Source organism: Rhamphochromis longiceps, linkage group LG13 (genome assembly GCF_057381845.1).
Source record: "Rhamphochromis longiceps isolate RC_006_pf linkage group LG13, R_longiceps_female_GT1.1, whole genome shotgun sequence".
Taxonomy (NCBI): domain Eukaryota; kingdom Metazoa; phylum Chordata; class Actinopteri; order Cichliformes; family Cichlidae; genus Rhamphochromis; species Rhamphochromis longiceps.
In genome coordinates, this window is record NC_140569.1 from 22,978,552 (window position 1) to 22,992,526 (window position 13,975).

At 40.6% G+C, this 13,975-nt stretch overlaps 1 protein-coding gene across 1 annotated transcript; it reads left to right on the forward strand.

Annotated features, from left to right (window-relative positions):
* The first annotated feature begins 166 nt into the window (after positions 1 to 166).
* On the forward strand, positions 167 to 8,292 carry LOC146655859 (uncharacterized). Its single transcript, XM_085427318.1, has 3 exons — positions 167 to 234; positions 5,313 to 5,406; positions 6,006 to 8,292. Exons 1-3 carry the CDS (start codon positions 167 to 169, stop codon positions 7,644 to 7,646), a joined length of 1,803 nt encoding a protein of 600 aa, XP_085283444.1. The 3' UTR covers positions 7,647 to 8,292.
* The last annotated feature ends 5,683 nt before the right edge of the window (positions 8,293 to 13,975 follow it).

Sequence of the window (13,975 nt, forward strand, 5' to 3'; positions counted from 1 at the left end):
CAGCATAACTGCATTCATTCCACCTCAATCTCCGCAACGTGCCTGCTTATTGAGCAGCATTCGTTGGGCACACAGACCAAATCAAAGCCATAAATCATGGCACCATTTCTGTGAGGAGAGGTGGGAACATACAAAAAGCCATTCTGTAGTGCTTATTGCTGAGCCCATGGAAATCGGAGCAGGCAGCTCTCCTACAACCAAGGGCATGTCCGAGAATGGCACCTTGTTCACTAGGTAGTGACCTGCCCAGTGTCCCATTTTCAAAATTACTGCAACAAGCTTAAAGTTCAGCTCCCCTGAAAATTCCCACAATACAGTTAAAAAAAATAAAAATAAAATAAAAAAGTGTGGGGGGGGGTTTACTAATGTTCATTAGTAGTTATGCAGTTTCCCTTGTTTTACTCCATCTGCAGCAGATTCTTCTCTTTTTAGGCCTTCCCCCCCCCCCCCCCCCCCCCCCCCCACTTTCCTCTCTGTATCATCAGTAATGAATGATCCAAGGGGTGTTTGATTTATCTATTTTTAAAGTACAGTTCACTTGCTTCAAACCGTTCTGTCTTCTATCACATTTTTGGCATTTATTGGTATTTGATTTGTGAATTTGGTAGAGTAAAGACTGTTTTAATGAGCAGCAGTGATGCAAAATAGCAGCCTCTTTTCTAATTTTGAATAGCTAACCAGGTTTGAGGTTTGACTATATGCCAACAAAAAAAAAGGTACTTGCACTGCAGCCCCCCCCCCCCTTTTTTTAAAAATTTTTATTTTTATTTTTTATTTTTTAAACAATAGCGTACCATGATGTTTATCAGCGTTTGGTAAGGTGAAATCTTCATGCCCTGCCACTCCTTTGAAATTGTGAGTGTTGATTGATGCCAGTGTCTCAGTGTTCAGTGAATTAATGTCCAAAATCTTATTCACCACCTACTAACACTGAGCGTTTTGAGAGACATCCCTGGTCTCATGATCTGCTAACCCTGATGTTTTACAGCATGTGGAGCTGTCTGACACATAATTTCCTTCACACCGCAGTATCCCCATCCTACTCATGTGATTAATACTGCTTTCAGTCTGACACCTGCTTCCCGATCCACTGGTCTGGTGATGTTTGATTTAGATATGAAAGGGTGAATACACATGTATATGGGTTACTACACGGCTTATGTTGGCGGAATAGTGTCTTCATTATCCTACATCAGAAACTTGGTCTGTTGCTAAAGGGAGAAAGGAAGTCAGTCGTGGTGAGTGGTGGAGATAGATTGTCAGTGTTCATAGCAGATCAGAGAGAGACTGTCGACAGAAGGAAAAACTCATGCAATGCATATGAGGCACATTGCAAAATAAACTTTGGTTATTGGGTTCTGCTCTGGGTGTCAATTAACACACATCATAAAATATTAAATGATGTATTCATTGTATTTAACATCGCCTCCTCTCACCTGGCAAAGTGCCCATATGCACTGTTTGAGCATAATGGTTCAGTGAAGGACTTTTTCGCTTTGTATTCAGATATGTGTTCAATCTTTTTTTCTACTTATTTGCATAGCAGAATCTCCCTCGCAGCAAGGACAGAATGGATCTCACTTTACTGAGTCATTTTGGAAATGATCCTGAACAATAAATAAGAGCAAATCATTTAAATTCAAATGCTGGCTTTGGAGATCTGTTGGGGTCTGGGAATGACAAAAGCCATCAGTGAAAGGACTCGCAGCTACAAGGGGAGGAGCTCTGTTGCACCAAAAGCAACCTGCCTGTTCAGTGGGGTTGCACACTTTTGAGAGCGCTAATAATTTGGGCAGGAAGAGGCTTAATGCATCACCACAAATCGTTTTGTTTTCCTCACCTGGCTTTGCCTCCAAGAATAAGGTAAAATCACCTCTCCAGATGTTGTGACAAATCTGCATAATAACATTTCAAACTCAGTCCTTTCATTGATATCGAATTCCTAATTGAATATGATACAAAATTAGATGACTTTGTAGCCAGTTCAGATGTTTGAAGACTAAAATTACTCGCGGGTTTTTAAAAAACAGCAAAAATGCAAAATCTCTCTTCACTAGCCTTTTCAGGGATTTGGAATAAATATTAGAGGACAATATGAAATGTGCATTTGGAAGGCATGTACACTCTTTCCGATTTCAGATTTGTCTTTAAAAACGGTCTAATTTAATTTTCCCTGTTAATCAATCTACACATGATTCTGCACAATGTCAAAGCAAGAACTGTTCATGTGTTTTTATAATTTAAGAAATACTGAAAATATTTAATTTACAGGGTTATTCAGATCCTTTGGGCTTTGATTCATCCTCCTACCAGCAGTCCTTGAGATGCTTTTACAATTTAGAGTCCATTTGTGCCTGATTGTATTCATCGGACATGAAAGGTTTTTATGAAAGATCTCACATTTGATGGTTTAGGTCTTAAGTTTTAGGGCAAACTGGGATACAAGGTCAAAGTATACACCTAAATCTTGTGTAAAGGCACAGAACAGGCTATAACAAGCTGTAGTATTTATTATTCTCCAGTGGAAGAAGTTTAAAACCACTAGTTTGTCTTGGCCAACCAGGCAAGTGGGGTAATGTGGGACAAATGTGCTTGGTTAGACAAGCAGCCAGGAAGACGGTGGTCACAGTGAATGTTTCAGAGTTTGTATGGAGACAACTGTCATTGCATCACTTCACCAATCAGTCCTTTATGGTAGAGATGGAGAACTTGGTCCTAACTGAAAGGAACGTAACAGCCTGTTGTGAGGTAAAATACAGCCGAATGCCACGAGAACCAAAGTCCTTACTCACCATCTATTATGGGGCCAACTGTTTATAATCTAACAAAATGGCAAAATACAGCCAAGAAAAACCAAGTGTCAGTGGAGTCTAGTAGCCCACACAACAAAGGAAGGATATAATACGGTAGTCACACAAAGATGGTTATCAGTGGTAGGTCTGTACAGCTGTAGAATATTAAGGCACTTTATGATTATGTGTGCACGTTAACATTGTGGTCAGCTAAGACTGGGAAAGTGCTATATAAATGCTGACTATAATAGACTTATTAAGATGTCATTAAGACCTGAGGTGAAGGGAGTAATTATGGTTGCTTATTCTGTTAAATGACTGGGTGTAAAACCATTTTAGCCTTATTCTTTCATCTGCAGTTGTGGCAGTATTAAGTATCAAGAGCAATTAAAGAGAAAAACAAAAATAGAATTTATAACTGTAAGCAGGCTAAGCTGTTTCACTAGGAATGGTGATGTTATGAGTTTGGTCCATATGTGATATCGTTCTTGTTTGTCTCTTCTCAAAACCAATTTGTTCTGAAGCAGATAAGGCCTGCAGCATAAGTTACCCTGCTGTACCCCTGTTAGCACAATGGTAACTTAGTGTACCGAAAACCTGTGGTTGTGATTTATTTTATTTTTTTTATTTTATTTTTTATTCTCCCCCCCCCCCCCCCCCCCCCCCCCCCCCCCCCCTTGCTAAACCCCAAATCCTTTGTAGTACAGGCTTCTGAACTGGTGATTCTCATCCAGTCACACTGAACTTGAAAGATTCGGGAGAGATGAACGAGTCTTTCAAACTAAAGGTGTGTCAGTATGCATAACGCTCATAGCTTTGTGTGTGTATTATTGAAGAAAAATGGACTGTATCCATGTGAAGATGTAGAAAAATTCAAAGCGTCTGAGAACTTTCCAAATGCACTATAAATGTCATGACTTGAGCTTTCAGTATGTAGACATAAGATGGATATTCCTAGGAGAGGCAGGAAAAGGGCCATGTTGCCTGTAGAGGCCAGGTCATATGCTTTCATATTGTGTATAAATCTATGCCCATAAGACTCACTTCTTCCCTTGTAAAAGGGACCCCACTGTGTTTGATTCATACTTTATTAAATGGACTGCGTAGCAGAGCCACAATTTTGAAGTCCAAGTTGAAATGCAGCCATTTCAAACCCAGAAAGTCTGGACTGTGAGCGCTTCCAGCGATGGAACCAGCCAACTGGTGTTTGACCCGAAACAACATTTAATGGCCCCCTATGCTCTGAAAGTCCCTTATCTGACAACCCTCTCAGTATCCTCCATCTCTGGTCAGAAGGCCAAGTGCCAGCGTTTTTCTCTCCCATTTTTGACCGCTGACAAGCTGCTATTACGAGCTTACATCACCTGAAATGGTATAATTTCACTGGTTAAAGTTCCTCACTTTGGGAGCTCCTGTGTAACTTAACACTTGTCTAGCTCTGAATGTCAGTCTTTTTATTTTTTGTTCTTCTGTTCACTTTAAGTCATTAAGTCAACAATGAACATCTTTTAAAAATGGCCGCACAATGTATTTTTACCTAGATTATACTATGAGATCTGATGCAGGGTGCACGTCAACTGACCTAGGACTTCGTATATCACAATTCATAAAATCTGTGGTGGTGTCTGTATGACTACGTGGGTGGAAACAGAGCTTAGCCTGTGGGTTGGATAGCAGCAGGTCCAGGAAAACAGTGGGGAACGCAATCAACACAAGGATTAGGAGGCCATGGAGGAACAGAGGGAAACAACAGGGAGGCAAACTGTACTTTGTGGTGGTGTTAATGAATCAGTTTCTGTGTACCGATTTTATGAAGCCATGTCACAGAACTCTGAGCCTCTGCATGTGAGCTACAATTTGTGAACAGCAGGAAACACTGATTGCAAAAATGTGGTCAGCTTGGGAATCCCAGTACCTGTTTTCTCTTTTTTCTTTCCTTTGGTGAGCAAACATCGCAGAGTACAGGACATCCTCTCTACTGATCCTCAGGATCTGCAAAAATCCTTTAATCATCAGCAGGACCTGCACTGTGTCCCTCTTGTTGATGCTGTCAATGCTTTACTGCTCCCGCTTGCACCCTTCATCAACCTGCTGCTTATATACAAATCTCAGCCAAAGCCAATGTTTACTGTCAGAAGTCTTTCTCAGCTGTATATTTGGTTTCTGCTCCTCCCTCTGGAGTGCTGAGTATTGTATGTAAATCCTCAAATCAACATGCACAGATTCTATTTAATTTCACAGCTAGTCGAGTGGCTCTAATCTCATCCAGCCATTTGGGCTGTTTGCTTTTCAAATCTAATGGATGAGTTTTGTGAGGATAGGGTCGGGAGGGTATTGCAGCCTTGTCTTTTCTATGCAAGCTGATGTCTCCAGTGTGACACTACAGCAAATAATTAAATTGCTTCTTGAAAACAAAGACCCTAGCAACACATATAAGCATATAACTGCAGCTGTATTGTGCTCCCACATCCTCCCATTGACACAGTTTTTGAATATTGTTTATGCTTGCTGTCTCTTCAGCCAACACATCCATCCGGCTAAAAATGCAGAAGTAATGTCCAAAGCCTCAAGCGTCTGTCTTGCCCCTACCCCAGCAAGAACGTTTGCGACTACAGTATGTATGCATATTTTTATATTTATTTATTTTTTTTGTGCAGTTGCCAAAAAGAAAATCAAACTTAAGATAATGGAGGGATTTAGTCATAAAGCCGCTGCTGATTTCTGCATGGAATTAGATATGACTTAGTTGTTTTGTTGTTTGTTTAAGGAAATGTATTAAAGCTAAAACACAGTGTGCCAATAGTGAGACTTGGATTTGCAGTTTTTGTTTAATGCAGTGCTATATCGTCGCTGTACAACTGAAGTTCTAGTCCCTTTTTTAGTGTCAGAGCAAATGTCAATATCCACCCCCTCTCCAGCCAGGCTTAATATAGATTTTTATAGACTTTCTCTTGCTTTTTTATTATGCACATATTTAATGCATATTAAACTTTCCTTTAGATGTTTCAAAGAAAATGACACTCATTTCGTGAAAGCATTTTGCAATGAGAGTACACTTGTTCTATATTTGCTTCTTAATGCGGTGTTCTTCAGTTTGTTTTCCTATGCATGTCTCGATTCAGATATAAATGAATACACATGTTTTAAGGAGAGTTTATTGAAAGTCATTTTTAAAAATGTCCTTTTGTTTTCCACATACTCAATGTAAACTAGGACACTGGGCTACCTAGAAGACGTTTCATCTCACACGGTAGTTTTGAATCGGATGGAGAGAACCTGCAGAATGGAGTAAGCGCCAGGGATGGCCAGGAACGGGACTTGTGTCATAAATCAGGGCCTGGGCTCAGGTCTGAGAGGAAAGCTCAAAGTGGGACTGAAGTTGCAAGCTGTAAGGGAGAAGAGGGCTGGTCAGGGGATGCCAACCTCCAGCAGACAAGTGTCCTGGGCCTGGGTGATGGATGTGGCACAAAGCCAGAGGGAAATGCTAATGAGATCCAAGATGATGGCACTGACTGCTACAAGGGGAGACCTCGCTCTGGTGGGAGCTCATTAAGTGGCATGTCCCACCTGCAGAGCAGCAGAGGAACCAGCTCCATGTCTATCCTCCCACAGAGCAACACTCATTCTCAGCTTGACACAAAGCCTCTTGACAGTCACACAGGCTTTTGTCCACCCAAAGAAACCACCATCACGAAGGAGTGTAGCTGTGGAGAGATGGATGAATCTGAAAATTTAGAGAAGATCCCTGGAGTGTGTGCGACAAAGGCTGCAGCAGCTGCAGTTCAGAATCTGAAGCTGAGCTCTTTGTTCAGCAGAGTTTTTTGGATTGTCCAGGATGCAGGACGTCTGCTTTGGAGCTCTTCCACTGTATTGCAGCAAGTCACAGAATTCAGATTTCAACCTGTTGGGGCTCGTTGGTCAAACAATTTTATCTCTCTGGTAAGAGAAAGCAGTGTTCTGTCTATTTTAAGGGACAGCCATGTCTTCTCCACATTTAGAAGCAGCTTTATCGTCTCTCTATTAAAGGACAGTCACATTTTTTCATTGGTGAAAGAGCTGCCTCTCATACAGCAGGTCCAGATGGATATATTTCAACTCCTTCAGTCTGAGGAGGCTGCTCAGATGATTCAAGGCTGCATTAATCCTGAAAACGCACAACTCCCTGTCCCGACACCAACACAAACCCTGAGTAAGGCTGATGAATTGCCAAATGATGTACAGCTTGTCTCAGGGGATATCTTGAAAAGGAATGAAAGTATGTGGGATATGGAGTCAACACGAAACATGGTTGATGGTAATGTGAAACAAGGAGATGAACTTATTACAAAGCGGTTGCAACTGAAGCACAGCAGTGTGAAAGAGGTTACCTGTGAACTTAAAAACTCAAAAACAGTTCAAATTTTCATTCAAACGTTGATAAAATTTCCTGATTCCCTTGCAAACCTGCAAAATCTGCCACCCCAAAGCATGATGGACCATCTACAGTCTGTCATCTCCACTTCAGGCCTCCCAACTCAGAAGATTCTTACTCTCTACTGGCTGAACGTAGCTAAATGCAACAAACCAGAGCCGCAGTCTGCCCTCTTGATCCTGATGGAATCTGCGCTTTACACACTAACCTCTGAATCTGGTCTCTTAGTTTTGTTCCATCACCTCCCTTTGTGTCAGTTGAAGGACATTCAGATAGGCCTAGCAGGCCAAAGTCTGCGTTTGATAAGTGCTACAGAAGAAAGCGTCCTTGTTGTCTATACCTACAGTCAAAAGCATACTCAGTTGTTGTGTAGGGCCATACTTAATATCATCTGCCCTGGGGACTGCAGGGTACCTCGGCACCCACTGCTGCATGGAAACTGAGCAGAGATGTCTTTAGGCTGGTGGGTCAGTGTACCTGAGCTGCTGCTGGATGCTGGTTTAAGGGTTTGCTGTCAATTTCAGAAGAGTCTTGCCGATCTGATATACCTTCTTCATTGTAATATGAATCACGAAACCACTCTGGGAGAGGTGCAGCTGAAACTTTACACAAGTGTAGCAGTGCATATCAGTCCTAGTACCCACAGTAAGCACGTGGCTCAGTTTTTACTTACAGATACACACCTCGGTCTGGTACGAGAGGATGCTGTCTGTCACTCACTTTCACACTCTGTCACCACAGCTCCCTGCCGTCCCCACTTCCACGGCTTAACTCTTCGGTGGTGCTCGGATGTTCGCTGCATACTGGTGCACGACGAAAACGAGAACCGGCCTGTCAGGCTGGATGTAATCTTTGCAAAAGCACAGGGCAGGGGTCACCCTGAAAGCGTGACTAAGGCAGCTACCCTGAGTGCACATGCTTTAAATTCATCTCCGCATGCAGAAGTGTGGAAATTAACTTTCAGTTGCTCCGCTGAGGCCGCCCGCCTGATTAATCACTTGTCAAATGTCTGATCAAGGACTGAACGGCCAGTAATGAACAGCCCAGCTTGAAAACTCACTCACAGGGAGCAAAAGTGCATCCCAAGCAGACAGTGCAAAGAATCATTTTTTTTCGCTATGAAATTATAATGAAAATGTGAAGTTTGAAGTTTGCTTTTTTAAATTTTGTGATATTAATGTTGCGTGACTTTGGCACTTGGAAGATTTTATCTTTAAAACGCTTGAATTTCTTTGTTCTTGCATTGATGTCTTTAGAAAATAGTTTGAAGGTCTAGCACTGAAGATCAAAGAAGTGTGCTTAGCAGTTTCATTTGTTTTAATAGACATTTTAATGTTTTTGAAGCCTTTTAAATGTCTCGTGACCAAATTCTTAAGATGACTTGCATTGTTTGTGTATTTATTATTCATTTTCAAAATTCTAATATTTTAAATTTTTCAATAAATCCCTGCATATGTTAAAGTAAAATCGGAGTTTGTTTTTTTTACCACTTAAAATGCAGATGAGCTCTGATGGTTGAGACTTGAAATGCAGACAGCAAAAATAGCTTGATGCATTTTATTGCTTCCTTTAAAGTCTGTCATTTTGTCTTCCTATCATCTCTTTTTGACTCATTTTCACTTTCGGCCCAGTCTCTTTACTTTGCATAAACCTGTGCCCCCACTGGATGTAAGAGTCTCCACTGCAACTGAGCAATCGGTTTCTAAGGTCAAGTTGTATTTGTACTACCTGTACAATTGGTCAATGGTTTTACTTCTGCCAGTCAACACTGTGCACTTGATGACAAGCCTTGTAGAAGAACTAAAATTACAGATGGGTTGCTCATGCTGTTTCTCCGGGAAAGAACTCGAGTTTAAATCACATTTCAAGGGTTAAAGCCAAAGATTGTGCTCCTTTTCTTGACTGAGTGACCCCATCCAAGAAGGAAAATTGCAGGGGCAATATAGTGCAATCAATCCCCTTGTCTGCTCCAGCATGAATGATGGAGATTTGGGCTCGACTCAAACTCCTCACACCTTGTAGCAAAGCGGATTGGACCAGAATGAAAGCTCGGGGATGTAAAAGATTTTCTCCCTTTTTGCTTGACAGTTAATTAGCATTCAAACGATCTAGTGTATATCAAACTTTCTTGCGAATAAAACGCAAAAGGCAGACTGATCATAATCTCATGTATTGAAAATGAGGCTTGTTTCTTACATGCCACACAAAGATTAGTGTTGAGGATTTTCATTTACACATTTTCACATTAGATCAAGGCTAATTTATTGCAAATATTGTCACAGGTTATGACTAGTTTACATTAAACTGCAAATTGAGACTTTCCTCTTGCAGATTAGTTAATAAATTCTGCCAAAATCTGATAATGGCTTTAAAATAAATTCTCCATCCAGTATCACATAACACTTATTATTAAAATTTGGGGAACTGTACTCATTATTGTGCTTTTCCATGTTTAATGTGGGCTGGTTTCCTCCTCGCAGCATTTGGCTGACATCTGAATAACCTTGCATCTGTATTGTGCAGGATGCCTCTTTTGGTTTTCATGTAATTCTTCAGGATTGACAGTTGAGAGGCAAGTTGCATCTGGATAAATTTTCTTTTTTTAATCACGTATTTTTCTGTTAATCATGAAACACGGCTAATCTACTATCGCTGCGTGTTTGTCTATCAATGGACAGGAGCGCTTGTTGTACACAGCCTGGTTAAAGGAAGCACTCACTCTGACAGCTGATACTTTCCCACTGACAGGCTTTGAATGTCTAGTGATTATAGTGTGATGTCCTACTGGGTTCTCCGGCCTTAAAACGCACCACGATTGACGGCACATAACAGTGTAATTTGTTTACCACCTCCTTTAGAATCATGAGAACGTGACCTATAGGCAGTTTGGACACTGCTTAGCTGTAACGGGCTAAATCTTTAAGGCTATTTTGATCTTTCCAGCCCCACAGTAGCCCCAGTAGTTCGATTGAGTTGTTTTGTTTTTCAGATTTTGGAGAGTCGTTTTTACCCTACTGCATGGTGCTAAATTGGTCCTGAGGATGTTTATATAATTTTTTTAATAATTAAATTTGTTTCTCTCTGACAAACTACCCCCATCTCCTTTAGTTTCTGTTGCCTGGAGAGTCTGTTTCCCACTTACAAATTAGGATACTCTTGAATAAGAAAACATCTTGTTAAGCCAATAAACAATCTGTTGGAGAAGCTGGTTTGCAGATTTAACCTGGTATTAACAGCGTGCCTTTGGAAAACAGGCTAACAGATCAGCATCGAATACTGATAAAGTTGGTGTTTTTTGGTTTTTTGGGGGGTTTTTTTTTTATTGCAAACCAACCTGTAAAACCTTGAAATAAATACAGTGCCAACTGTTATTTTCCAAAGTGCTTTTAAAAAAAAGAAGGTAATTTACAATAACCTTAAACACAGAGGATCAAAACTGTATTCATGTCTACCCAGTGATGCAGACATGCATAAAATTAGGCGAGTACAGGATTTGATTTGCCTTTCCTTGGCTCTAGTAGGAGTGCTACTGCAAGCATGCGGTGCTTGAAGGCCAGACATTTCTTTACCCGTGTACTCTGGTGACTTTTAAAGCTGCTTGTTTGGCTACTTAAGCATTTTCTTAAACTAAGAAGAAAAAACACATCCATGTTTCACTATCACGTTTCTAACTTTAACTATACACCTTCCGGTATGTAAGTCTGGGACTTTCTTACTGGGCACTGACTGACTTAAATTGGTTGTGGCTGGTGATATTACTCTGAACTGCTCAGGCTAGCTGCTAGCTACCTCAGTGCAAAAGTTGTAATGACACAATGATGTTTGTAATATCAGGGCTGGTTGTCTTTTGGTTGTTAATACACCTTCATGCTATCATGCTGATGATTTAATGATGGGTATGAGGTATATATCTTAGGAGTATTTAAATTTGTGCTGCACACGCTCACTATTAAATGGCTAAATAATAAATGTCTGACTCTGATCATCTGTCAAGTCTTCCAAAAAGTTATGTTTTCACTTTAAGTCTTTGACTGTTCTGGACTCGAGCTTTTTATTATGCTGGGTTTTATATCAAAGGGAAGGTGAAGCAGGTGTGGGCGGATTTTGAGATCACATGTATCCATTAAATGGGCACAAGTAACAAAATGCGATTCATGGAACCTGCTTAAGTAAAGTTTCTTATCCTTAGCTTAAGTTCCCTTAAGAGAAAAATCTTGAGACTTTAGTTCAGTGAAAATCATTAAATTTGTTTAACTTTTTTTTTTTTCAATAAAAGATGCTCCATTTATAATGTACATTAACATATTTACCCAATCACTCATCTGCACCTCAGTGCTCACCATTTTTTCATGTTATTTATCCTTGGAGGACTTCTCATTGATCTGATACTTTGAAAAAGTAGCTTAAAACACTGAACTTTTTATAATTAACTCAGTGTGGGCATGTGAAGCAGTGGGAAATCTGGATATGTTTAGTATATTTAAAAACAAAAAGTCCTTTCAGTGCCATTTTTGAAGGGTGACATTTTGTTTTTCAAGTTCAATCCAGCTGAGTGATGGTCTGTGTCCAGTATGTGCATCCATGCTTGTTTAAATTCATGTCACTCAATAGGAGGGCAATGTACTTAACTCTGTCACCATCCTGCCATCTAATGAAGTCTAGTGTTTGCCTGTAATGGCAGGTTTTATCCAGGCTTTTGATGGAACATGTTGGGAGGGGGGTGGATCTCAAAGGAAACGGACACAATGGTGACCTGAATGTCACTGGCAACTTTCGACTGCGCTCATTTGTGCCTGTGTGTCCGCGGGCCATAGAAAACTCTCTGCCCTCTAGAAGAATGAGTTTGTCACACAGTGTCATTTTTAAATTGGGCTCCATTTCTCCCTGCCCACCCCTGCTCGGTTTTGGACCTCACATGAGCTTCATTAGCATTTGCAGGAACTGCGAGACATTTACCACCATGGATTGTGACAGATTTCACAAGCTCAATTTTACTGTTACCCCAGGGGGAGGGAAGAGACAGTGCTCGCCATCTGTTGATTGTGACTGTACCCGGCACTTCCATAAGAGGCTTCCTTACCGCCATGGCTAATAGTCCAGTGACAGTTCTGGTCTATACACAAGAAGTGGAAAAACACTTAAAGTTTGATTTAACCAGACCTCCAGGCAAAAGCATGAATTTTGGGGTTTTTAAAAAAAAAAATCAGCTTTTCATTGAGCTTATAAAACATGCATTCTTAATTTATTAGATGTCAAAGTTAATTTTAAAGTTTGCGATGAAATGTGACATTTAAATTTGACTTGTAAAAGCTAGCATTTCAGTCACTGCTCACTCTGATAATATTTAAGGCTAGAAAACTGGCAGTGGAGCGAAAACGTTTAATTTAGTCTTGATTTCTGTATCACGGCAGTACAGTTGAACTTTATGGTGTGTAGTTAAACTGTTGGCCACATGAATAACCAAGCTTAGCCCCTGCTGATCAAAATGACTGGCACAGGTAACAGGAGAGAGACTTTAGAGCTTATCAGTGCTTGCGATGGCATAACAAAACAAACACCGTAGATGTTAATATACGAGCTCAAGAAGAACCGATTAAACACTTATTGCCAAAATATTCCTCAAGTGACTATTTAAGATGTTCATCTGTGTTTTTAATTGCTCCAGGGACCATTTTTGTTATACAGTAAGCTCATTTAGTTTTCAATACACAAATAAAAAGATTACTCTCACTGCTAATTAGCTTCAACTTAACGATTTTCTTGTATGGCCACCTTTTGTGCAACTCTTCCCCCCCTAAATGTGCCGTGTACAAGCTGACATATTAAAACGGCGGCCCAGATCATATTTTTCTGCTGCTGGCAGTGAAGTCTTTTGAGACCTTGAAAGTTTCTGATCATGTTCTAATAAAAGGAGATGGAGGTGCTGTGCAGCGGGTCACAGAGAAGAGGAGCTGCTCTGAGTGGCTGCACTTTTAGAGGAGTTTCTGAAGACTCTCATAAAAGTTGGAAAAAGAGAGATTTTCAGATATTCATGAGTAATGGTTAACTGAAGAGCTTTGCACATATAAGACAAAATAAATGAATATAAGGCAATGAAAAAGACCGTTTTAGAGGGTAAATTATATGGGCTTGCAATGATCACAGACATTTGAAGTGTTAATGTGTGTCTCTTATTAGGAGTTTCCTGTTGTGTTTGGTGTGTGGAAAATGATATTTCACACGCGTGCCCTTCAATAAAGCTCGATCGCATCCCTGCGGTTTATGAGTCTCCAGTCAAAAAGTCAGCTCGTTGTAAATAAGCTGAGGGATTAGTGAATGATGAGAAGAATGGCTGACGGTCACATGGTGCAGCTGTCTGTATGTGTGTGTCATGTCAGCATATTTCATTTGGAAAGATGACACTTCTATTTCGACTTCTAGATTCATTAGCGGGCAAACGTCAGTGTCGTTGCCATTATAATGGTGATTCAATCTGGGCTGAAGTCAGTGGAGCACTGGTGGGTTAGCATAATGTCCATAAGAAGAGGCAGGGATGTCCTTTTAACAGGATTTTTGTTTGTGTCGCGCTGCATCTGATTGAAGTAGCACGAAGTTGAAACAGCCCTGTTTGCGTGTCCAGGCAATTCTGCGGTGGCTTCATGTAAACCACCCAAGAATAAAGAATGCGCTTTTTTGCTATTCGTGTTTGTTATGGATTTTTCTATTAGTGAAGTCTGAAATGCTATGCTCAGTGGAGCCTTTCTGGAGCATGGTGACCTGACCTTGAGGTCTC

Coding starts and splice junctions, on each gene's coding strand:
- LOC146655859 (XM_085427318.1), top strand. CDS start 167: ATGGAAATCGGAGCAGGCAGCTCTCCTACAACCAAGGGCATGTCCGAG. Junction 235..5,312: donor AATGGCACCTTGTTCACTAG/GTAGTGACCTGC, acceptor CTGTCTCTTCAG/CCAACACATCCATCCGGCTA. Junction 5,407..6,005: donor CAAGAACGTTTGCGACTACA/GTATGTATGCAT, acceptor AATGTAAACTAG/GACACTGGGCTACCTAGAAG.